This window comes from Cetorhinus maximus, chromosome 2 (assembly GCF_964194155.1).
Source record: "Cetorhinus maximus chromosome 2, sCetMax3.hap1.1, whole genome shotgun sequence".
Lineage (NCBI taxonomy): Eukaryota > Metazoa > Chordata > Chondrichthyes > Lamniformes > Cetorhinidae > Cetorhinus > Cetorhinus maximus.
Window position 1 is genome coordinate 37,455,760 of NC_135880.1, and position 25,084 is coordinate 37,480,843.

General features: G+C 40.4%; 1 protein-coding gene across 3 annotated transcripts in view; it reads left to right on the plus strand.

Annotated features, from left to right (window-relative positions):
• Nucleotides 1-25,084, plus strand: part of ap3b1a (adaptor related protein complex 3 subunit beta 1a) — a 325,597-nt gene that overhangs the window by 188,548 nt on the left and 111,965 nt on the right. For all 3 annotated transcript variants that reach the window (XR_013579525.1, XM_078563182.1, XM_078563190.1), the window contains exons 21-22: nt 13,300-13,375; nt 16,152-16,258. Coding sequence is in view for 2 of the 3 variants with exons in the window: in XM_078563182.1 (XP_078419308.1) it covers nt 13,300-13,375; nt 16,152-16,258 (183 nt within the window). In the remaining variant the exon portion in view is untranslated. The remainder of the gene's footprint in view (nt 1-13,299; nt 13,376-16,151; nt 16,259-25,084) is intronic.

Here is a 25,084-nt window from a genome sequence, read left to right on the forward strand (position 1 = left end):
TTCAGTTTTGTTTTGGTGTTGAGTTGAAGCCAACAGTTCATATGCTGTGTGAAAGGTTTAATTGCTTAAATGTCACCTTACTGTATTTCTCTTGGACCTGAATTGGAGTGTGAGAATTTGAGCATTTCTAAAATCAGATTGTCAGGGTAATGCTGAGAGATATGAAGGAGACTGAAATTAAAGCTTGCACCATTCAGTTCCTGACATGTCAACTCGTAGTCTGCTACAAAACAAACCAGCTTTGTGAACTTCAATAATTGTATATAAGGGAAGAATGAGTCTGAAGCTGGTCTTTTACCTCAAGCAGGTTTATTCTTAAGCCAGCTCAACAGCGACAGACTTCCAGTTCCTTTGCCCCCTGGAATGTAACAGCTGTACCCATTTGTGGGTGAGCTAATGCCCAGCATCTGTTTTAACAATGCAATTGTCTTAATGTAATTGCCAGTCAACAAGATGATTGTTATTGGACCTTGACAACATAATTACTGATACATTGACAGTTCCTCTCTTTAATTTAAAAGAAAGTTTTTGAAAATCAAGAACAATTTTTTTCAAATCAAATAAAAGGAAATAAAGTTATGTATTTTCACATAGATCCTACATTTCCTTTACCATAAAGCAAAAAATAAGGTTTTCCATTTAGTCGTTATAACGTAGGATGCCCCTCTTCCAATACATTTAGTAATTTCCCTGAGCAGGCATATCTTTTCAGAAAGCAGCCTGAGTTGTGACTTGTGTTAACCCATCGTATCTTCGAGATCTCCTTCTTTTACGCTAGCTAGGTCTATTCTTAGTCTTTTTTCTGCGACACTTTTCGTTAAATGAACATTATCCCAAAGAGACTGATTATCAACATAGGATTCTATGGGTAAACGTTTCATGCATTGCCTCTTGCATAGTATTTCTGTCAGTATATTGGATAAGTAGACCCCCATATCTATCAGCTAAGGCAATTTACACTACCCTTTTTTATTTTCCTGGCCTCCCAAGCCAGCGGGGAACATTTATCATTCTTTCCCACCATGAATATGCTAAACCCTGCTGTGCTAGAATATCCATCTGGAAGATTGCTTCATGTGCCATTGCTAAAAATGACCAACCTCATATCTTCCAGTTCACCCAAGGCTGGAAACTTGTGTGTGTATATCTCTCTGAATTTAATTTCTTTAATGTTTAATTTGCTCTCAGAACTTGCTCAACTGTAGCATGTTTCATCATAGTACTCAGCTCCAACATGTCATAACTAGCATCAGGTCCAGTCTGAGTGCAACTGTTTCTTCCTTGGATGCAGGTTCCTCTTTTTGTGAGGATTTGGCCCAATTTATTGGAATGCGATTTACCTTATCTAAATAAGATTGTTGATTCAATGATTCAAATGCTTAATGTCAAAACCTGTTTTTAAAGGCCCCTGAAGCATGACTTCCAACCTTGAATTCCTCCTTTATTTTCTGTTACCCATTGATCGAATTGTACAGAATTCAGTCCCCACAGAAAATCATCAACATGCATGATAAAGATTCCTGCAAGTTTCTCTTCGTGATTCCAGCAGAACATCACAGGGTCTGCCTTTAACTGGATGCATCCAGTTTCAACAGGACAGACCTCACGGAAAAATACCATACTCTTGACATTCAGCCCATAAGCATACTTGATCAATTTCCACAGCTTTCCTTCTATATCACCAGTTTTTTTTTTAGATGGTTTCCAAAGAACTTTTATTTGAAATTGACATTCCTAGCTCGTTCTGTAGTCCTCGTTCTTGCCAAGCTACAGCCTCTACTCGCATTGCTCTCTCTTTCTGGACTACTGCTATATGATCTATCCCGCATGTGAGCAGAATCCGTTTTGCAAGTTTGTGATCTTTTCCTGGGGTCACAACCACTTTCTGGTCTGCTGTCAGAACTCACACTGCGCTTTTGGGCTTCCGCATCTTTTCCTCAGTTTGCCAATCCATGGGTCTTATCTCTTGTCCTTCATCCTGCACATTTAGCTAATGTTTGTAATTACCTGCGGCCTATCCTGCACTCCCTATGATGGTGGCATCCGTCCACACACTGGTCCCACCTTGCATGTAAATTACCTTTGTTCCTACTTTGGGTAGTTGCCCTTTTGGACGAATAGCCTTATCCCGTGCTTCAGTGTTACTTTGTTCATTGTCAGTCGACCCTCTTATCTGCCGTAGTCTGCTCCTCATAACTGCCCAGTATTTGTGTATGTGAAGTGCACGGTGCCCCTTAGCTTTCTATGTCCTGTTCAGAACTTGTAAAGATATCGTCAGTGCCAATTAACCTCAAAGAATGTACCCTAATAGTTTGATTCCCGTGTTGTACAATTACTACTTTTCCATCACTGCCTATCACTTTGCCAGGGCCTTTCCACTCTTTCTGCCCTTCTCTTTTGTATTATACCATGCCTCCTTTTCTAAATTTTATTCCCAATGGTCTTATGCAATGCCGTAAGGCTCGCCGAATTTTCTCCAAAATCTCAGCTTTAATGAAAGCTTTTCTGCCTGCAGGCAAAGCATTCAGATAAGCAGAAAAAGTAGAACTAATGCTAGTCCCTTCTAGAGTAGGGGGAGCATCTGATAGCACCAAAGGCAACTTCTGATTCCTTCCGTACACCAACTGATATGCACTATACCCCTCCTCCCCCTCCCAACCTTAAGCAAATTGATATAGGGAGTGACAAGGTATTGGAGGTGTTGGCAGACTTAAAAGTGGACAAATCTCCAGGTCCGGATGATTTGTGTCCCAGACTGCCGAGGGAGGCAAAGGAGGAGATCGCAGGGGCTCTGACCCGAATTTTTAATTCCTCTCTGGCCACGGGGGAGGTGCCAGAGGACTGGAGAACAGCTAATGTGGTTGCGCTATTTAAGAAGGGTTGTAGAGATAAGCCAGGGAACTACAGGCCAGTGAGTCTCACGTCAGTGGTAGGGAAACTATTGGAGAAAATTCTGAAGGAGAGTATCTATCTCCACTTGGAGAGGCAAGGTTTGATCAGGGATAGTCAGCATGGCTTTGTCAGAGGGAGGTCATGCCTAACAAATTTGTTTGAATTTTTTGAGGAGGTGACCAGGTGTGTAGATGAGAGTAGTGCAGTTGATGTAGTTTATATGGATTTCAGCAAAGCCTTTGACAAGATCCCACATGGGAAACTTATAAAGAAGGCAAAGGCACATGGAATACAGCGTAATTTGATAAGGTGGATTCAAAATTGGCTTAATTGTAGAAGGCAGAGGGTGATGACAGAAGGATGCTTTAGTGACTGGAAGCCAGTGTCCAGTGGCGTACCACAGGGATCTGTGCTCGGTCCCCTATTATTTGTCATTTATATAAATGACATAGGTGACAATGTGGGGGGTAGGATTAGTAAGTTTGCGGATGACACAAAGATTGGCCAGGTGGTTAACTGTGAGGTAAAGTGTCTTGGGCTACAGGAAGATATAGATGGGATGGTCAAATGGGCAGATAAGTGGCAGATGGAATTTAACCCTGAAAAGTGTGAGGTGATACACTTTGGAAGGAGTAATTTGACAAGGAAGTATTCAATGAAAAGCATGGCACTGGGAAGTTCTGAGGAACAAAGGGACCTTGGCGTGTGTGTCCATAGATCTCAGAAGGCGGAGGGGCATGTTAGTGGGGTGGTGAAAAAGGCATATGGGACACTTGCCTTTATCAATCGAGGCATAGACTACAAAAGTTGGGAGGTCATGTTTGAGTTGTATAGAACCTTGGTGAGGCTAGAGTACTGTGTGCAGTTCTGGTTGCCACATTATAGGAAGGATATGATTGCACTGGATGGGGTGCAGAGGAGATTCACCAGGATGTTGCCTGGGATGAAACATTTAAGTTATGAAAAGAGGTTGGATAGACTTGGGTTGTTTTCGTTGGAGCAGAGAAGACTGAGGGGCGACCGGATCGAGTTGTACAAGATTGAGGGGCATGGACAGGATGAATAGGGAGCAGCTGTCCCCCTTAGTTGAAGGGTCAGTCACAAGGGGGCATAAGTTCAAGGTGAGGGGCAGGAGGTTTAGGAGGGACGTGAGGAAAAACCTTTTTACCCAGAGGGTGGAGATGGTCTGGAATGTGCTGCCTGGTGGAGGTGGGTTGCCTCACATCCTTTAAAAAGTACCTGGATGAGCACTTAGCACGTCATAATGTTCAAGGCTATCGGCCAAGTGCTGGTAAATGGGATTAGGTAGGTAGGTCAGATGTTTCTCACGTGTCGGTGCAGACTCGATGGGCCGAAGGGCCTCTTCTGCACTGTGTGATTCTGTGATTCAACCGTTTGCAAAGAGTTCTTCGCATGTCCAGTGCATGCCAGTGTTTGCAAGTTGCAATCTGGTTGATCGGACAATGTTTTATGTAACATGTCATCTATCACTACATGGTTTCTCTTGCCCAGGCCATTACTGAATGGACTCTCAGCCACAGTGTGCATAATTGATATTCAAATTTTCACAAACGCCTCGAAATTCCTCATTTGCAAATTCCCCACCATTATCTGTCAGGAATCCTGTTCCCACCCAATTCTCCATGACCTTATCAACAATGGTCCTTTTGTCCTTACCATGTACTACAATGGATAGGCTAAATTTGGTCGCCATATCTATAAAGTGTAGCAAAAAAATACTCCTATCCATGTCCCATACTTTTAAGTCCATTGCCACTGCATCGCTAAATTTCCTGGCAAGTGACAAACTCACAACAGGATGTGGTCGTGTCTTGCGGTATTTAATACAAATTTCGCACTCAGCCATGATTAGCTCAATTAAGTCGTCATATCCTTTAACAATTACTCAAGCATCTCGCAGTAGAGCTTTCCGTTTTTGTGGTGCCAGCAGTGCGAACTGTCTATGCAACTTTCAAATAATAATTTTTCCACCAAATTTTTATTCCCAGAAGTTTACAATACTTCATGAACTTTTTGAGAAATACCTGGCTTCCTTAGTGGCAGGCAGTAATGGCACAGCTGAGTAAAATGTAGATCTACATTTTTCCCCGAACACAACTGCTCTATCATTCTTCATGTGTAGCGTCATCTAAGCCTTTTTCATCACAGATCAACTTAACAATAGAGGTATCTCATTGGAGACCACATCAGTACTGATGAACAGACTGATCCCTGCTATCCTGCAAGGGAGGGCCACCCTTTTGGAAGATGTAAGCGTGTTATCATCTCCAAACCTGAAGCAGGTAGAGCTTTCATACTCCTTGATCTTCCACTGGTCTGCCTCATCAAGACACTCCAGGTAGCAGTTAAGCCAAGCCAAGCCAATCCATTTCACACACCATGGAACCACAGCCACTGTCCAGAACTGCACAGTTGAATGAATTGAATTGCAGCTTCTAAGCCCTGTCTTCCTCTACAGCAAATGTGGCGGAGACTGCTATAGTGGGGCTCCTGAGCAACACCAGGCAACGTTTAACACCAAGTTGACCACCAAGGCAGAAACCATCGTCTCGAAAAAGAAGGCTGCCAAGTGTAGGATTATGATAGGTTTATATAAGGTAGACAAATAAAAGCTGTTCCCGTTAGTTTATGATGCAAGAACCAGGGGACACAGATTTAAGATTTTGGGCAAGCGTTGCAGTGGAGGGGAGGGAAGTGAGGCAGAAATATTTTCACAAGTGGTAATGACCTGGAACTCGCCGCTTAGAAGAATAGTGGAAGTGGAAACGATTAATGATTTCAAAGGAAATTGGATGGGCACTTGAGGGAAATAAACTTGCAGGGCTAGGGGTTAAGAGCAGTGGAATGGGACTGACTGGATTGCTGTACTGAGAGCTGGTATGAGCTTGATGGGTTGAATGCCATAATGACTCTTAAGACTCTACCCCAATCAAAAAACAGTTAACATAAGCGTTCACAAAAGGTGGAAGCCATCTGCCTACTCATTCCACTAGTCTGTGTTATTTTCTCATGAAGTCTGTTCCTATCTTTCTCTCAATTTTGCTGCACCTCCGAGCTTTGTGTTATCTGCAAACTTTGAAATTTTGCCCTATATCTCCAAGTTCAAGTCATTAATGTATGTCAAAACTCGCAAGCAAAAATACTTTTAACATACTAATTATACACTGCATTTCATTTTATTATTACCAGGACTGAACAAACCAGCTTTTTTGAAAAGCTGCTTTGTCAAGTTTTAAATGTTCATTTCTGAATAGGCCTTTGAATTTTGCCTCAAGTAATAAAGAGATCTATCAGTGAAAGCTTTTAGTATTTTATATGAGGAGCATGTCAAATTAATTCTAGGTTTAGTTTGGCTTTTGTTTGTTTCACTGTCACACTTCAAGTTACCCAAGTACATTACTAAAAGAACGTGTCAATTGGACCGTCTGTATTTAAATCTTAGTGGCTTTTGGTTTCTTTTAACTTACAAAAATCACATCTCTGTTCAATTTCATTTACTTAGCAATAGGATTGCATTTAAAAATGATTCTGCCATATCTGAATGCATTAACCTCTTTCATAATCTTCTTCCTAGGTCTGAACTTTGAAGAATATTGGATAGTTTATTAAGGCTCCGTTATTTTCAAAGTGGTCTGTTGAGATGCATAATTGTGTCAAAAGAGAACTCTCAAGTTAATGTAAATGCAATTCTCAAAAAAATGATAACTTTGGTTCCTTTTCATACGTTTGTCTTCAAAGCTTCATGCCATGTTTAGAAAGAAATGTTTTCCATAATGAAGCATTATATACCTTGAATTTTTAACAGTTTTAACTTATATCATGACCCAGACTTTACTGGAGAGGCACCTTGTGTTGTGTCATGTTAGTTAGACTTTTTTTCCCTCAAACGTGAGAGTTGATAACAGGGTATTTGTGACATTTAGCGAATGATGGAATCAACAGTCTATCCCCTTAACCAATGAGATTCAAAGATTGAGTAAGAAACAGAAGCAGAAGGGATAGGGTGAATTAAAAACAAATTTGGTGCAAAAGGAAAGTGACTGAAAGGGAAAGATTTGATTAACAAAGTGAGGAAAAAGAGAAAAAGGCAAAGTAAAGAAAATAATTAAATTAAAAATAAACTCCAAGAACAATTTACTACTGTCAAGAACATGACTCCAACAGTTTAAGTTCTTCCTTTCTTGGATAGAGAAGTTGAGTGGCTTTGCGCTATTGAGTAGCATCCCTAACCTTCTGTTATGAATTTATTTAGCAATTGCAGCAATTTCACAGAACTCAGTGTTTGATGGCAAACTGGGTGTTTCATGGCCTAGTGTATCCCCATTTTACCAATACCATCAAGCCGGCATCAACCCTGATTCGATGAAGAATAAAGGAGGACATGCCAGGAGCAGCACCAGGCATACCTAAAAATGAGGTGTCAACCTGGTGAAGCTACAACACAGGATTACTTGCATGCCAACAGTGGAAGTAGCATGTGAAAGACCGAGCCAAGCAATCCCTCAACCAACGAATCAGAACTAAACTCTGCAGTCCTACCACATCCTGTCGTGAATGGTGGTGGACAATTAAACAACTCACTGGAGGAGGAGGCTCCACAAATATCCCCATCGTCAATGATGGGGGAGCCCAGCACATCAGTGCAAAAGAGAAGGCTGAAGAATTTGTAATCATCTTCAGCCAGAAGAAGTGCTGAGCGGATGATCCATCTTGGCAGCCTCCTGAGGCTCCCAGCATCACAGTCTTCAGCCAGTTCAATTTACTCCATGTGATATCAAGAAACTGCTGAAGGCACTGCATGCTGCAAAGGTTATGGGCCCTGACAACATTCCAGCAATAGTACTGAAGACATGCTCTAGAGGTGGCCGTGCCCCGAGTGCTATCAAACAGCAATTACTCAGCAAAAACATGCTCACTGATGCTCAGTTTGAGTTTTATCAGGGTCACTCCACTCCTGACCTCATTACTGTCTTGGTCCAAACATGGACAAAAGAGCTGAACTCAAGAGGTTCGGTGAGAGTGACTGCCCTGACATCATGACAGCATTTAACCGAGTGTAGCATCCAGGAGCCAATGAGAATTGGGGAGTGGGGGAAACTCTGCACTGGTTGTAGCCATACCTAGCAGAAAGGAAGATGGTTGTGGTCATTGGAGGACAATCATCAGGAGTTTCTCAGGGTAGTGTCCTAGGCCCAACCATCTTCAGCTGCTTCATCCATGACCTTCCCTCCATCATAAGGTCAGAAGTGGGGATGTTTGCTGATGATTGCACAATGTTCAACATTATTCATGACTTCTCAGATACTGAAGCAGTTCGTGCCCAGATGCAGCAAGACCTGGAACAACATTCAGGCTTGAGCTGATAAGTGGCAAGTAACATTCACGCCACAAAAGTGCTAGGCAATGATCTCCAACGAGAGAATCCAATCATCTCCCCTTGGCATTCAAAATGGCGTTTACCGTTGCTGAATCTCCCACTGTCAACATCCTGGGGGTTACTATTGACCAGAAACTGAACTGGACCAGTAATATAAATACTGTGGCTACAAGAGCAGATCAGAAGCTGGGAATTATTTGGTGAGTAACTCACGGCCTGACACCCCAAAGCCTGTCCACATCTATAAGGCACAAGTCGGGAGTGTGATTGAGTACTTTCCACTTGTCTAGATGAGTGCAACTCCAACAATACACAAGAAACTCGATACCATCAGAACAAAGCAGCTCACTTGATTGGCACCCCATCCACCACCTTCAACATTTACTCCATCCTCCACTGACATACACTGGCACCATCTGCACTGCAGCAACTTGCCAAGGCTCCTCCAACAGCACCTTCCAAACCTGTGACCTCTACCACCTAGAAGGACAAGGGCGGCAAATGCATGGGAACATCACCATCTGCGAATCTCTCTCCAAGTCACACAACATCCTAGTGTTCCACTTTTTTTTTTAAGCCAGCCTTTCAGGTCAGTTTCACTGACAGTTGCTACATTGCTGCGTTCCAATCTTCAGGCAGCTTCATGGTTCCGACTTTTTTTTTAGAAGCCAGCCAGAAAACAAAGATGCTGCCCGAAGGTGAATAGCAGCAGTTCCTATTCGCAGCAACTGTCATGAGGATGCTCTTAGTTGAAAATATGGATGAAAAATGTGAAATTTCTGGAATGATTTTAGAGTCAATTGGATGCAGTGACAGGTGGGCTTTCAAGATCATTCTGGATAGATGATATGTGCTGGGCTAGATGACCTTTGTCACCCATAATTTCTTGCAAACAGAGGGTGGGATCATGGTTGGATTATTTATCTGTTTATTTTGTCGCTAATGGATGTTTACTGTGAGCAGGCTTTGTGGGGTGAAATTGTAGGACTGCGTAAGGGGCTCAGTGAATCAGTAACCTGTTTTACACTGCACATGATTCTTATGAGTCTTTTCCACTGACTTTGATCTTGTCCTATCTGTCTACTTAATTATTATTCCACTCCACCTTTTTGTGCTTTTGAGTTTTTCGAGGTATTGAAATATTGTGATGAAGTTGTGTTGCATCGTAGATATTGAAATTATAATGTAGTGAGAAGCAGCAATTGGCAGAGTCTTCTGACTTGCTGATCAGGAAAACATGATAGAATTGTGAATCATTCAGTCTTTTTCCTCTGGTCTTGTAAAAGTTGTATCGCACAGAGACACCTGAGGGCTCCAATGCTTACTAACAGTGAAGACCTATGTTGTTCAATCATTCCACTTTTGCCCTCAGGAGCCATTTGATCTTTCTATCCTTTTAAGATTGCTGATAAAATAAAATCCAATTGCACCTCTTGTATGCAATAATTATATTAAATAATGTCATGCGCATGGGCAGGAGAAAGTCTTCAACTTCTCCTACAGAAAATAAACGATCTTCTGCAGTTGAAGTAGTCTTCCCGACCATAGGACATCCCAAGTACTTTGCAGCAAATGACTTATTCTTGACGTGTAGTCACTGCAGTGAAACTGACAGTTCCGATTTTTTTAAAAGCCGGTCAACCATGAAGCTGCCTAAAGGCCTTTACAACTCTCAGCAACTGTAAGGTATTTTTTTTTTTTTAAAAAAAACATTGTCAGTTAAACTGTCAGTTGCTGAGAGTGGGAACTGACAGCAGAGCAGTGATTGGAGGAGCAGCAGCTGCAGGATAGGCAGAGCCTCTCCTCCAATCACAGATTATGTCTCTCCCATGCTGGATATATGCAAGTTCTTCCTTTTGTTCTTTGAGTTCTGGTGATTTGCTTACCAAAGTGATATTGTCTGTTCCTCTCTTCCTCATGCGAATTGGTCTGTAAGGGTTTCTAGCAATGCACTTCATTTTATGTATGAAAAAGAAATGAACAAGTTATGTATGAACAGATCTGCAGGTGTGAGTGAACTGCTGAGGGTTTTCATTTGAAATTCTCATGTTATCTTCCCTTGAATTTGCTAAGACTCGTTGAATACAATCAATTGGGGAAACCAATGAGACAAGACAAAACTGTGCATTCAGTGCTTAAGTTAGTCATTGTTCCAGCTCCTCCAATCACGGGTTTCCTCCCTCCTACTCTTACTGCTCCTGGAAACAGAAACTACAATTGGAGGAGCAAGGGGAGGAGAGAGGGAACCTGTGACTGAAGGAGCTGGAGCAGTTATTTGGGCCATTCTTGCTAGCCACCATGGAGAGGTCCTTCAGCTGCATTGAAGGATTTGTAATGACATCTTCAGGGAAGCCAAGGAGAATAAACAGAAAATGCAAGAACGGGAGGGAGTCTCTGCCTGTAATGAAGCTTGAGCAGGGCTGGGGGAGCTGTCGTTCAGCCTTATGCCAGGCCAGACCCTGGTGACGTCCATGTCTGCAGCATGAGCCATTCCCAGGGAATTGGAACTTCTCTTCTAGTCTCCAGGGATGGAGGAGGGACCTTAGGCAGCAACAAGTGAATGAGGCCATCCTTTCTCCTCCTCCCCTCCCTCCCTCTTTCCCTTCTACAACTTTCCAGCAACGAAGCAATGGAAGCTGCAGCATGGAGACAGTCTTTTCTATATAGAACAGATGGTCGAAATATATATCTTGCGATTTGGGTTGCAAGAATTGAATCTTTCCTCCAAATACTGTCACTGTGTACATATGGTGCAATGTGCAGAGCATGTTAATGAGGGCTAAGGCAGTCACTGAAATCAGTGTTAACATTGGTACAGTGTTATCAATAATGGGATATTTTTCTGTAAAATGAACAAAATTGCATGATGCTGTTAAAATAAAATTTGTACACTCCGGTTTGTTTAATAGTCACCATGGGATCACATATGGGGAGCACACAAACTAACACTGCATTACGTCATTGCTGCTCTTAATATTAATGATCCATGCTGCATATATATCAGAGATATTTGTAACCGGGTGTCAACAATGGGCGTTATAATTTTAAGAGGACCTTTGTGATTGTTTAGTGAATTGATTGATGAATCTTGAAAGAGGAAGAAATAACATGCATGATTGAGGGGGATGGTTAAAAGTGGGAGGGGGTGTGATAGGGGAAGGGGCCTGGAAACGGGAAGCACCAGGGCCCATGATTTTTCTCCCTGGCCCTGCCAGTCCTCACATGGAATTCAGTGACATAATGAGTTGCAATATTGCTCTTTTACCTTTGGGGCATTAATCTCATTCTAACCAATGGATGAGGATTTTCCCCATTTTGGCTCCCTGGGTAGTATGGAAATGCTTTTTGGCTGCTGTCAATGACACAGCATTTACTGACAGCGCTGCAGAAAAGAACACTAGCATAATGAATCTTGAGCCACAGAAGGCCTTTCCAATTGCTTAAATAGTTAAGCCAGAGAGTAGCTAAACCAAATACACTAAACTACCACATACGGTTGCAATAGGGATGCAACAATTGGCTTCAGCATCCTTAGGTTGAGCACAGGAAATTCAGCTCCAGTTCTTCTTCAATAGCCAGCCAGTGACTTTGACTGGAATTGCGCACACATATGGGTATTGAATGGGAACAGCATTTGACTCAGCTATCATGTCATCCAAAATTGAGCAGCTTGCCAGCACTCACTGTTTTTGCTCACACATGCGGAATGCCAATTTAGGGGAAAGTAGCAAAGAAATTGGAAAGCATTAAAGGAGTTTTTGAACTTTGGATTCACAACTTACAAGGAATCTAATGCCTTTTGGAGAGGGGAGGATAAAATGCATGAGGGTGGACTGAACCCCCTCATTTTTTTGTTGACAAAGTTTTTTGTTGACAAAGTTCTTTGTTGATTTTTTTGAAATGAGGGACATTTCAAAAAATGTGGCCAAGAAGTGCAGTCACATTCCTTGCAGTACATTAGTCTGAGCTGAGCTTTGTCTTGGATGTCAATTTTAATTTAAAAACATATTTGATGTTAAATGCTGCAGAATCTTCTGTTTCCCCTTTTATGTAAACTTTCATTTGACCTTTAAGTGTAAGTTATCTAAAAAAAATAAAAGGGTGAATTTTAATGCTCAAGATGAGGCAAGTCAGTGCTGAAGAGCATGCATCTACTATTTGTGTGCTAAGCATCAAGTACTTTCAGGTTAGGTGTATCTTAAGTTGTATGCAGAATAAAATTTTCTTCACTGATCCCAGTGTTGTGCCTTAACCTCAACTTCAGAAGAATTTTCCTGATGCTTTAGTGTGACATTTCAATTTCTCACATCAGCTATCCTGAGACTGCTAAATGATGGACCGTTTTATTTTTGCTGCAGACCCTTGCTCTCCTTAAAACTGTATTGAGACTGTCCAAACTCATTTTTCTTGGGACCCTTTCTGGCGTCAGTAAAAAGTGACTGTCATCTCATCAGTTTGGATAGGATTCAAACCCAAACCCTAGAGAGATTAAACTGCACGTTTCTAACCAAGTCTACCAACAATTCCTCTAACATATACAGTAGCAACAAAGAAAAGATGTTGAAATTTTTAAATTAAATTACTGGAACATCTTGTATAAAATGTTAGATTTTTGATTGAAAAATGCAGAACAAATGGCTCTGCAATCTGACACTATGAACCACGGCCCTTTAATTTTTAAGATATCAGAAAAATAAATGCTGTGTAATCTGTTCAACATTGTTGAACTATTTATAATCATATGGATTTATTAATGTTATGGATACATTGAGGTCAGAAAAGGGATACAAGAACTGCTAACCAATGTTCTGTCTACAATATCAGAATTCATTTTGGATTACCTCAGAGTTGCTTTCAGATTTTAATCTTTTTAAGTATTGTATTCCTATGTATCTCGATGTTTTCACCATTTAGCCACAGTTTTTAAGTGCAAATTTAAATTTTGTTTTAAATTTTCAAGTGACCTGAATAATAATTGGTGTTGATGAGGGAACCTATTTGTTTTACAGAAAGAAGAGAAAAGCACAGTATCAGTGGCCCAGGCTGCTGTCAAGCAAGATGTTTTGCTCCTGGATTTGGTTGACTGTAAGTATTGATACTAAAACATGTGAAGTGATGTGTTGGAACTGGGTACTGAATTAAACAGTTGAATAATGTATAACTTATGATAAGGTTTGTGGAAATAAGCTCTCTGACCACTTAATTAGTTACAATCGATGCATTGGGGGCAGTTGTGGAAAATATTGCATTTTGGACCTCTGTGGTTCAATAGCTGTATAATTCCATTTTAATAAAATTACAATTTCTAATTTCTGTATTTTGACAATAAAGTAGAGCAAAAATCAAAATTAGTAAAGAGAATTTGTATAAATACAAACATACAAAATAGGAGCCGAAGTAGGACATTCGGCCCCTCGAGTCTGCTTTGCTATTCAATAAGATCATGGCTGACCTGTTTGTGTTTCAAGTTCAACATTCCCATCTATCACCCAGTAACAAAAACAGAATTACCTAGAAAAACTCAGCAGGTCTGGCAGCATCGGCGGAGAAGAAATCAGTCAACGTTTCGAGCCTTCATGCCCCCCCACCCACCTTAAACCAATTTATATTTCTCCCTTCTTCTAACTATGCTTCAGTTCTGCCGAAGGGCCATGAAGGCTCGAAACGTTGACTGATTTCTTCTCCGCCGATGCTGCCAGACCTGCTGAGTTTTTCCAGGTAATTCTGTTTTTGTTTTGGATTTCCAGCATCCGCAGTAGCTTTTAGCTTTTTGTTTTTATCACCCAGTAACCTTTGATCCCCTTGTCTAACAAGAATCTATCTACCTCTGCCTTAAAAATATTCAATGACCCCTTCTGAGGCAGGGTGTTCCAAAGTCTCTCAATCCTCAGAGAAAAAATTTCTCCTCATCTCTGTCCAATGAGGGTGACCCCTAATTTTAAAACGCTGCTTCCTAGTTCTGGACTCTCCCACAAGAGGGAAATATCCTTTCCATGTCCACCTTGTCAAGACCATTCGGATCTTATATACTTCGATCAAGTCACTCCTCACTCTTCAAAACTCCAGTGGAAGCAAGCCCAGCCTGTCCAACCTATCCTCATAAGACTCATTCCAGGTATCAATCTAGTAAACCACCTCGAAACGTCCTCCAAAGCATTTACACCTTGCATAAATGAGACCAAAACTACACACTTTATTCGATATGTTCTCACCAGTGCCCTGTATAATTAAAGCATAGCATCCTTAATTTTATGTTCAATTCCTCTCGTAATAAAGGATAGCATTCCATTACCCTTTAATTACTTGCTGTGCCTGCATACTAACTTTTTGTGACTCATGAACTAAAACACCTAGATCTGTCTGCACCTTGGAATTCTGCAGTCGTTCTCTGTTTAAGTAATACTCATATTTTATTCTTCCTGCCAAAGTGAACAACTTCACATTTTCCCACATTATACTTCATTTGCCAGAATTTTGCCCACTCACTCAACCTATCTGTATCCATCTGAAACTCCTTGTGCCTTCTTCACAACATACTTTCCTACCTATCTTTATGCCATATGCAAATTTAGCTACCATGCCTTTGCTCCCATCATCTAAGTCATTAATGTAAATTGTCAAAAGTTGAGGGCCCAGCACACCTTGCGGGACTCCACTCATGACATCTTGCCAATCAGACAAAGACCCATTTATGCATGCTCTTTGCCGGCCAACTAATCTTTTGTCCAGGCTAATATGTTACCCACTACACCATGAACTTTTTTTTTCAGCAATAATGTTTGATGTGGCACCTTATCAAATACCTTCTGAAAATCCAAGTACAGTATATCGACAGACTCTCATTTATTCACAGCACATGCTACTTCTTCAAAGAACTCCAGTAAATAGGTTAAACATGATTTCCCTTTCACAAAACCATGCTGACTCTTCCCAATTAGCTTGAGTTTTTCTAAGTGTCCAGTTATAATCTCTTTAATGATCGATTCTAGCACTTTCCCCATGACAGATGTCAAACTAACTGACGTATAGTTTCCTGCCTCCCTCCCTCCTTGAAGAGAGGGTTTTTTTTGCTACTTTCCAGCCTGATTGAACCTTTCCAAAATCTAGGGAATTTTGGAGAATTAACACCAGTGCAACTCCTACCTCATTAGCTACCTCTTTTAAGACCTTAGAATGAAGTCCATCTGGACCTGGAAACATGTCAGCCCACAGCTCCATCAGTTTGCTCAGTGTCGCTTCCCTAGTGATTCTAATTTCACCAAGTTCCCCTCTCCCCATCACATCCTGATTAACAACTATTACTGGAATGTTTTTTGTATCCTCTAAAATGAAGACAAGCAAAATATTTGTTCATTTCATCCATCATTTCCTTAATATCTGCTATTAATTCCCCATTTTCATTCACTAGAGGACAAACATTCACTACTTTTTTCCTTTTTTAAATACCTGTAGAAACTCAATTTTTACATTTCTAGCTAGCTTCCTCTCTCATTCTAATTTCTTTCTCCTGATCAATCTGTCATTCTCTGCTGTTCTTTATATTCTGATCAATCATCTGACCTGCCACTCATCTTTGCATAGTTATGATTTTTCCTTAAGTCTGATGCTTTCCCGAACTACTTTAATTAACCACGGATGGTGGGTCCTCCCTTTAGAATTTTTCTTTGTAGTAGGAAGATACTACTTGAGTATTGTGAAATAACCCCTTAAATGTCTGGCATTGCTTCTCTATTGATCTATCCCCTAGCCTAGTATCCCAGTTCACTTCAAATATTGTTACAACTGTCCTTTTTTTTGATGGGGAGTTTAAAAATATGTTTCTCTGCATTTCTAATTGAGATTTACTCTTGCTTTCTTGTAGTTTCTGATGTGTCAACACCAGTAGCCCTCCCTAAACCGGTAATGGCTTCAAGATTAGCAGCTGATTTGGAAGGATTATCACTTTCCAGTACTACTGCTGTCATTGAGGTAAGTTTATGCATTACCAGTGGCTATTTTGAGTGCTGAAAGGATTTAGTGGCCTTCATACTATGTCCTTGCTTCAAGAAGCATTGGAATTGCTAGACAAGAAAAAAAATGCGGTCCACCTAGTTTTCATTCAACCATCTTGGCATCCATGATACAATGGAGTTGTTGAGTAGTAACAATCAATCTCATCAAATAATCTGCAATAGTCTCTGAAAGGAAAGCAAGGATGCCCCAGTTGTGGAGAGCTTTGGGAACCATAGGTCCAAAGCTACCTGATTCTCCCAAGCCTGCTAGACTTACTATGCTATGTATTAAAATTACACATCTTGTATCCCAAAGTGTTAGCCCAAAATTCATAGAGTTGCAAAATTAAAGTTCCTGAAATATAGTTTTATAAAGTTGAGAAATGTACAAAGCCAAAGAGTAACCCTTATTTCCTCGTACTAAATACACAGAATACATGAACTTGTGTTTTTTTTAAGACTTGTTTCCTTCTTGTGTAGAACTTCTGCTGAACTCGTATAAACTTAATAACTAATGGGAATGATTTGTAACCACTATAATAAAGAGGGAAACATGTGATTTAGGTAATTCTGTTTGAATAATCAGAAGGAACTGTGCATCAAGAGCTGCAGATTGGCTTGACAATGATTTCAAGTCCATATGTTGTTGATGGTCTGTTGTCAATGTAGCTTAAATTTAAGCTCATTGTTAAGATTTCAATGTTAATCAATCCAAAAATAGGTTTATCAGAAATAATGTTCTAAGACATTCTAAAACACTCAGAGCAAGTAGCAAAGTACAAAGAGCTTTCTTTGAAATTCATGATTGTGAAAATAATATGATCAGAATTGGTGAATTATGATAAATGGGACTGAAGTGCATTTAAATATTATGATTTTGTTTATTATGGCATTTTTGACAGTGATTTGTTAATTTAATTTTAGTAAGTTTGGTGATCCCAAGACTTTTGTAATTTGTTTTTGTACATATTCAGTCAAAGCTCAGTTGGTAGCACTCCTTGCCTTTGCCAGAAGCTGTGGATTTGAGTTCCAATCCAAAGGCTTGCGCGCACCATTTAGGCTGATGCTCCAGTGCTGTGCTGAAGGAGTGCTTTGCTGTTGGAAATTCTGTCTTTTGGATGAGACATTAAGCCAAGGCCCCATTTCCCTCTTGGGTGGATGAAAAAGATCTCATGTCCTGAACAATTCCTCAACCAAAACTGCTAAATCGGATTATATGGTTGTTATGACATTATCCTTCGTAATCACATTACCCTTTGTATAACCTTGCTGTGCACAAATTGGTTGCTGTGTTTCCTACTTTATGACAGCGACTGCATTTCAAAAGGTGGTACTTAGGCTATAAATCACTTTGGGATCAATATTGATGCCTTTAAGAACTGAGCTGCACAGATGACAAAACAGTTTTTCAGCAGTCTTCCGCAACCAGCTTAGTGAACTGGAAGGTGATTATCGAATGTGTAAATCATCTTGTAAATCTACATATGCCTCTTAAAATCTACTCTGGAAAGAGGAGTACTTCATGCTTTACAGGCTATCTCAAAAAGAAAGTCTGCAAAAAGTAGAAACTCATACCCATGCTAAACATTCTTGTTGGATCAATGATCCTTGAAGAAAGAGGAAGACTGGATTAAGTTTGAACAGTACCAAACCTGTAGTCAACAGGGAGATTCAACGCACCAAGTATAAATATGAAATTTAACCGGCCAAGACACAAAACCCCAAGAAATTTTGGAGGTTTATTAAATCAAAATGCAAGGATAATGCTGGAATACCAATTCTGCATGTAAGGGATAAGTTACTGTTAGATGATGAGGAAAAAGCTGAAGTTCAAAGCTTGCGGTTTCAGAGCATCTTCAAGGAAGGAATCTGAGCACCTGAATACAATCTATAGTACGGGGGCAACCTTACAGAAATATGCCTGATGTAATTACAACAAAAGGTTGAGAAAATCCTCCATAACATTGTTCCATCTAAAGCTTGTGGTCTTGATGATATCCCAAACCATGCACTTAAAACTTCAAGTGAATTTGCACCAATTTTATAAATATCTTTCAACAATCCATAAACACAGGAGACCTACCCATTGACTGGCTACGACCTAACATCTCTCCGGTTTACAAGAAAGGAGCACCATCTGATCCAGAAATCTACTGATCGATTTCGCTTCCTAGTGTTTGCTGCAAATGACTAGAACATGTTTTTGATAATCAGCTCATGAGACACCTTGAAGGGCAGAATACCCTTATTGACAAACAGTATGCTTTTCAGTTTGCTTTTCATAAGGCTAGATCAACAGAATCACAACTCATCCTTACCTTCCACGATCTGACCTATAACCTTGACAATTGCATGTTGCTATTTTAGATTTTTCCTATTTTAGATTTTCCAAAGTTTTCGACCGTGTGCCACACATGAAGCTACTAGACAAGCTATATCTTTATAGAGTCTGAGGAAATTCTAAGCAATCAAAGAACATTTCTTACCAAAAGGCAACAAAGACTTACGGTGAATGGGGAAGCCTCAAGCTGGAAACCAGTCTTAAACGGCATGCCTCAATGTGCCACCCTGGGTCCACACTTGTTTCCACTTTTTATAAATGATATTCGGGATGGAATATCAAGCCAGACCAGACTCTTTGTAGATGACTACTGAATCTATAGAGCTATTACTGAAGCAATAGATGATGTTGGCCTTCTGGAAGATTTAAATAATCTCATCAAATGGGACAGTATATGGGGAAATAAATTTAACATAGAGAAATGTTGCTTCATGCAAATAGCAATACTCAATGTCTATCAGTACACTACTACACAATGCATGACTACCCCCTTGAAATTATAAAAAAAAATGCTGTTGCTTAAGAATCCACATCCAAAATAATTTAAAGTGGCATGCACAAAGTCAATGCACAGCCTCCAAGGCATCCAAAATTCTTCAGCTTGTGAAACGGAATTTCCATCACTCAGTAAAGGAAATGCTGCACCTGGCATTGGTTAGACAACGCTTAGAATACGGTATAGCCACTTGGGACCCATATACTACTTAAAAAATGTTACCGTACATTACCGTCCTCGAGAAAGTTCAATGCTGGGCAGCTCGTTTCATTACAATTATTCGCGAGATTCTGATGTCTTCCAGTTGGTTCCGTTGCTAGGCTGGCACAGTCACCGAAACCAAAGAAAAGCCCGTAGGTTGACATGCCTCTGCAAAATTTGGATGAGCAATTAAATATTCCTAAGCAGTATATTGTGCCCAAAAGTGACTGAGCTCAGAGTTCATAACTGCCTACTGCAATACATTCATTGCCACATTACTGTCTCCGCTAGCCAAATCATTACCCAGAATAAAATCTACCCCTTCAATAGGTGATCTAGGAATAATTCCCAATGTAACAATTCCATTTATGAAGACATTTTGTAAGTTGACTTTACACAAAGAAAGAGGTTCATAAATTCCATTAAATACCCCTTATTAATAGTTTTTCCTTCATAAAACTGCCTGGAATACAAATTGTATCATCAGCCACCATCAATAATTGATCTGCCTCAGTATCTCTCAAAATTTTGATCTTTTCACTTACTTTGTTGGAGGAGTAAAGGAGCACTTCTCCTTTTGAGACAAAACATCTAGAACCTTGAATAGCCTGACTTCCTTCACCAGTAATCAAAGAATTCTCTGGACTATCCTGAGCTGTATCCCTCTTCCTCGTAGTTCTGAGGGAACACATTTCATCTGTACCACTGCTACAGTTTTAACAACCATTTCCTTTCCTGATGCATCTTTTTCCGCAGATTCCTTAGGCATTCCTACTAGTGCAATAGGTCTACCATTTAGTTTCCAGCAATCTGTCAGAACGTGGCCCCACCTTGTTGCAATGGAAACACTTAGGCCTTCAAATGTCACTTGCACCCTCAGCACCTTTCTTTCTGGTCTGAGGAGGAATTTCCTGGAAATTCCCAGCTGTCCCTTCTCTCCCCTGGCTACTAGCCTTCCTTTCACCTTCCAATCATCTATCCTCTTCGGGTTTGTGGGGATGACGAAAAAAGGATTTAGATTTATGGACCAGCTCATAATTGTCGGGCATCTCTGCTGCCTGTCTAGCTGTTTTAACCCTCTGGTCTTCAACATGGGTTCTAACTACAGTGAATCTTTAAATTCTTCCAAGAGAATCATTTCCCTGACAGCTTCATACGTTGTCTCTACCCCTGTTTCCAACGGTTAAAATTACTTTGTTTTACTCTCTCAAATTCAATATAAGTCTGCCCAGGCTGTTTCCTTATGTTACGAAATTTCTGTCTTTACACCTCAGGGACTCGTATGCACTAAGAATAGCCTTTTTCACTGCATCATAATCCACAGATACCTCTCCTGACAGTGATACATAAACCTCATGAGCTCTACCACCAGCCTACTCTAAGAGCAATGTTCAGATTTTTGACCATTTCATTTGCTTAACCACCTTTTCAATGAGATAAAGAATGCTTCCACATCCCTTTCTTCAAACTTTGGGAGGGCTTGTACAAATTTAAACATCTCCCCACAGGGCTTTTATTTGGAGGTTTGTTTCCTTCATCAGAACCTTCTTCACCATCTGAGGCCTCTATTTTTTAAAGCCCAGCCTTTTAAACTGGTATTCTTCCCTTTCTCATTCCTTCTCTCTTTCCTCTATTGCTAACTTTTCTCTCTGGAGGTTAAGTTTTCGCATTTCCAATTCTCTTTCCCTTCCCTTATCTCACTCCTTTCTCTCTCTTGACTTTTGGCTTGCTCCCTTTGAAATGCTCGCTCTTTTTTCCTTTTCCTTCGCCTGAAATTTCTAGTTCTGACTTCTGTTCTAACTGAAACTGTCCATGTAAACTTGTCTTTTTCTGATTCTACAGCTTCCTCTGGTTCTTTGACTTCCATTTTGAAATGCTGCACTATTATCTCAACTATGTCCGCTTTCATCACCTCTACGGGTAATTCTAACTCCAGCTTATCCACCAATTCATCAACAGACTCTTGGTTAATTTTTGTAAACCAGTCAGGGTTACATCTTCCACCTGTACAAAAATCTTAGCAACCTCCAAAACCATTTTGAATTCCAATGTGTATACCTCAAAGCAGCTCCAATTAGTATGTCCAGTACCTCAGCACCTCCACATACTTCACAAATCCTGCCGAAAGTCAGGGATTTTCAACCTCACAAGCGATCCCACCTTATAACAATAATCCCAGATGAGCCCTCACTTTATGATCCCAGCTGATACTACTGGACAAACCAGAACACAGGGTGGAACCTGGCTCGATAGATCCTAAATTTTATTTTTTGTTTAGCAACGTGGAGGGTGGCTACTGAACAGAGTCACAGGTGTCAGCTGTTGAACCTTTAACAAAAGAATAATACATTTATTAAACAAGATAAACCATATTACAATACTCCTTCACCCACAACTATAACTTTACCAATATATACAGATTTGTAAGGATAACACAAGATACAAAAGCTATCTTATACTCTCATGTCCACAGTAAGTACACAGTCCATGTAAACCAATAGGCGACCTGTGGTCAGGCACACCACACTCTGAAACCAAGTGACAGATGCCACCCCAAACAGATGCTATGGATCTCCCATCAACTCCCCCCAACGCTTGTTAGACCATGAGCCAACAGGTCTCACTGAACTCTGTTTTACACACAAGGGTTTCCAATCTCCACTCTTGAAGATCCCACTTTGGAATCTTCTCCCAAACGACGCTTCCCCTCAGACACCTTCCACAAGGGTCCACTCCACGGTTTTAATCTCTCCTTCTGATGTTCCTCTCCCTGGATCGCCACGTGCATTCAAGCTTTGCCTTCCATGTACTCTCTCTCAGATACTCGGCCCTGGCAACTGAACACCACTGCTTCACATGCCCATAGTAAGGAGTCACCAACCTTTGGCTGTCTGCTTCGATCTTCTGGCTTCTTGCAAGACTATTTTCCTTTAAGTCTGTGTCCTGCAGCTTTCTGTCTTTAAGCTTGGAGCCTTCCTCTATTCTTCACTCTTAACTTTACTTAACAGGACCTTTTCCAGATTCCTGTTCTTTTCCTTTGACTAGAAAGTCTTCTTGGGACCCCCCTTCTCTTCTTTGGGGGAATCTGCTTCCTGCAGCTCTCTCCTGCCCAGCTTCTCCTAGTTCCTGTTTCCAACTGAACTAAAAAAACTGCTGTTCTGATTCTCCCTGTCTGTGGGCCCCCTGTTGCTAAGCAACAGCCCAGTTTTTCTACTTCAAGAGGATAAAGCCTCATTCGAATGCAGGTATACAAACATACCCACAGACTTGCAGGCAAATTTTAAAATAAAGCTAAAACTCAAGTTTCCCCCCCATAACACACCAATACAGAACACAAATTAAACTTAAAGCTACAACTCATTCCTAACACCCACAAATACAAATGTAACCTAGTTTAACTATCTCTAGTTCCTAACAGTACCAAGGGACATTCTGAGGTCATGAGCAGTGCTATATAAATGCAGGTTTGTTCTTTATAAATTGGTGTCAACAAACATACTGTATTGAGATGAATATGCTAAAACCATCTCAAAAGGAAGCATTGGGCTCTAATATTGGCTGCTATAAAGAGTAGCAAGAACATACACTGTAATAACTGCTCATTATGTTCAGCAAAAAGCTAATTTCTGTCGAGGTGCTTAATTTCTCATGCTTTTATAAGCTGTCCTTGATTATTTTATCAGATAACCTTGTATTTCAGAAAATCCTCATTGTTACAAGAGTATTGTAGTTAACATGCTATACCTCTTATAAAAATTATGTTTTTAATTACTTACCTACTGTTGAGTTTTTTTTAGCATGTTTTTGTTTTGATAGAGGAAATAGACATAAACGTGGACGATAACTTTTTATTGAAGAAACCCATTTGCTAGAATTTAATACCAATTTTCTCTCATCTCCTTTCCTCAAAATCGTGAATTCTTGCTGGCCTATAGCTACTTGAGAACCAGTCACCCTCCAGTACCTCACCTGAATGGCCTTTCTTAAAGCATAAACCTTGGTAGTAAGAATGAACAAGCTATCTTATCACAAGTTTTGTACCTGTATGTGATCCTATCCTCACTCAACATCAAGACGTGCGCATTTTCAGCAGAGATTGCTGGATAATGATTAGGGCCTGAAACCTGGCATATTTTTCCAACATACTCAGTGACATTGAGTAGAATTATATGCTTCTAGTGCTACTTGTGTGAGATCATGGACTTATCTAATCTGCAATCTTCCTTTCCATAAATTTCATCTATTTACAGTATAACATGGCTGAGTTATCAGGATAAGTTAGTCCTTAATTGTAGAATTTGGTAATATGTTTGTAAAATAACTTGTTCAAATGAAGTCCTTGAAGATTGTGATTTTAAATTACATCTTGCGTGAACTTAAGAACACAGAAATGGGGAGCAGGAGTAGGCCATTTGGCCTGTCGAGCCTGCTCTGTCGTTCAGTACGATGATGGGTGATCTCCGGCTTCAACTTCACTTTCCTGCCTACTCCCCATATCCCTTAATTCCCGGAGAGACCAAAAATCTGTCTATCTCAGCCATAAGTATATTCAACAATGGAACATCCACAACCTTCTGGGTTAGAGAATTCCAAAGGTTCATAATGCTCTAAGTGAAGAAATTTCTCCTCATCACTGTCCTTAAAGTTTGGCCTCTTATCCTGAAACTGTGCCCCCGTATTTTCGATTCCCCAGTCAGAGGAATACAACCCCTCAGTTTCTGCCCTGTCAAGCCCCCTCAGAATCTTGTTATTATTAAGCAGAAAATTATTTTGACTAGATGAATTGCTCATTGACTCAGGTTAGTTTTGAATCAGGTGTTATACATAATTAAGTAAATTGGGATGGCACTATTGTATGGGTTTTTTTCCCTTGTTTCATCAGAATTACAAGCATGCTGCTATCCCAATGGGCTAGGAGGTGTTTCACTGTCTGGTATCACGAGCATATGGGACTGCAGGTTTTGAGGGTTGCGGATTTAAATCCTCATCATGCCCAAGTCAGCTATTTGGCTGTACTTGGGTGTCAAACAGAGCTGAGCATTGAAGTCATAGTAGATATCTTAAATCATCGTGGATATTATTATTCCAGAAATGCTGGTGCTGGCTCTGTGGTTTCAGCATAGGGCTGAGTTGGGTTAATCACCTATATTCTTGGCTGCAGGTTATACACAATCCAGCAATACAGCAGACCCTCGTGTGAAGATAGATTCAAATTCTCAAATATTTTGCTCCAAAAATGGCAACTATTTATGATGTTGGTTACCTCTACAGCGTGCAGATTTGGTAGAATGTTTAAGTGTGCAGGATATCATGGCCAATTCCATCTTCTCCCCTGAAGTCGATGGTAGTTAACTTTCATGGAACAGTAATCAATGAAAATGCGTGTCCCAGGCATCAATTGAAATGCTTCACTGCTGCATCTTATAGTTTAGCTTGGGCGAATGAATCAGAATTTTTCAGTACAAAAGGTGCCCCTACAGCCCATCACATCTGTGCTGGCTGTCTGTTAAAGAACCACTTCATTCTATTCCCCTACCTTTTGTCCATAACCTTCAAAACTTTTATGTTTTAAATATTTATCAACTTCGCTCTTTTTAAGAATTAAAAACCCATTAAGAATTCCACTTCTGCCATTGCTGCCCTAATGGCACTTTCCATTTAAAAAAAAAGGTTCTCCTAACTTCTTCCTTCACTCTTTTGCTGATTTTTAAATATATATATACTCTCCAGTTGCTAAATCACTAAATAAAAACAGTTTACGCAGG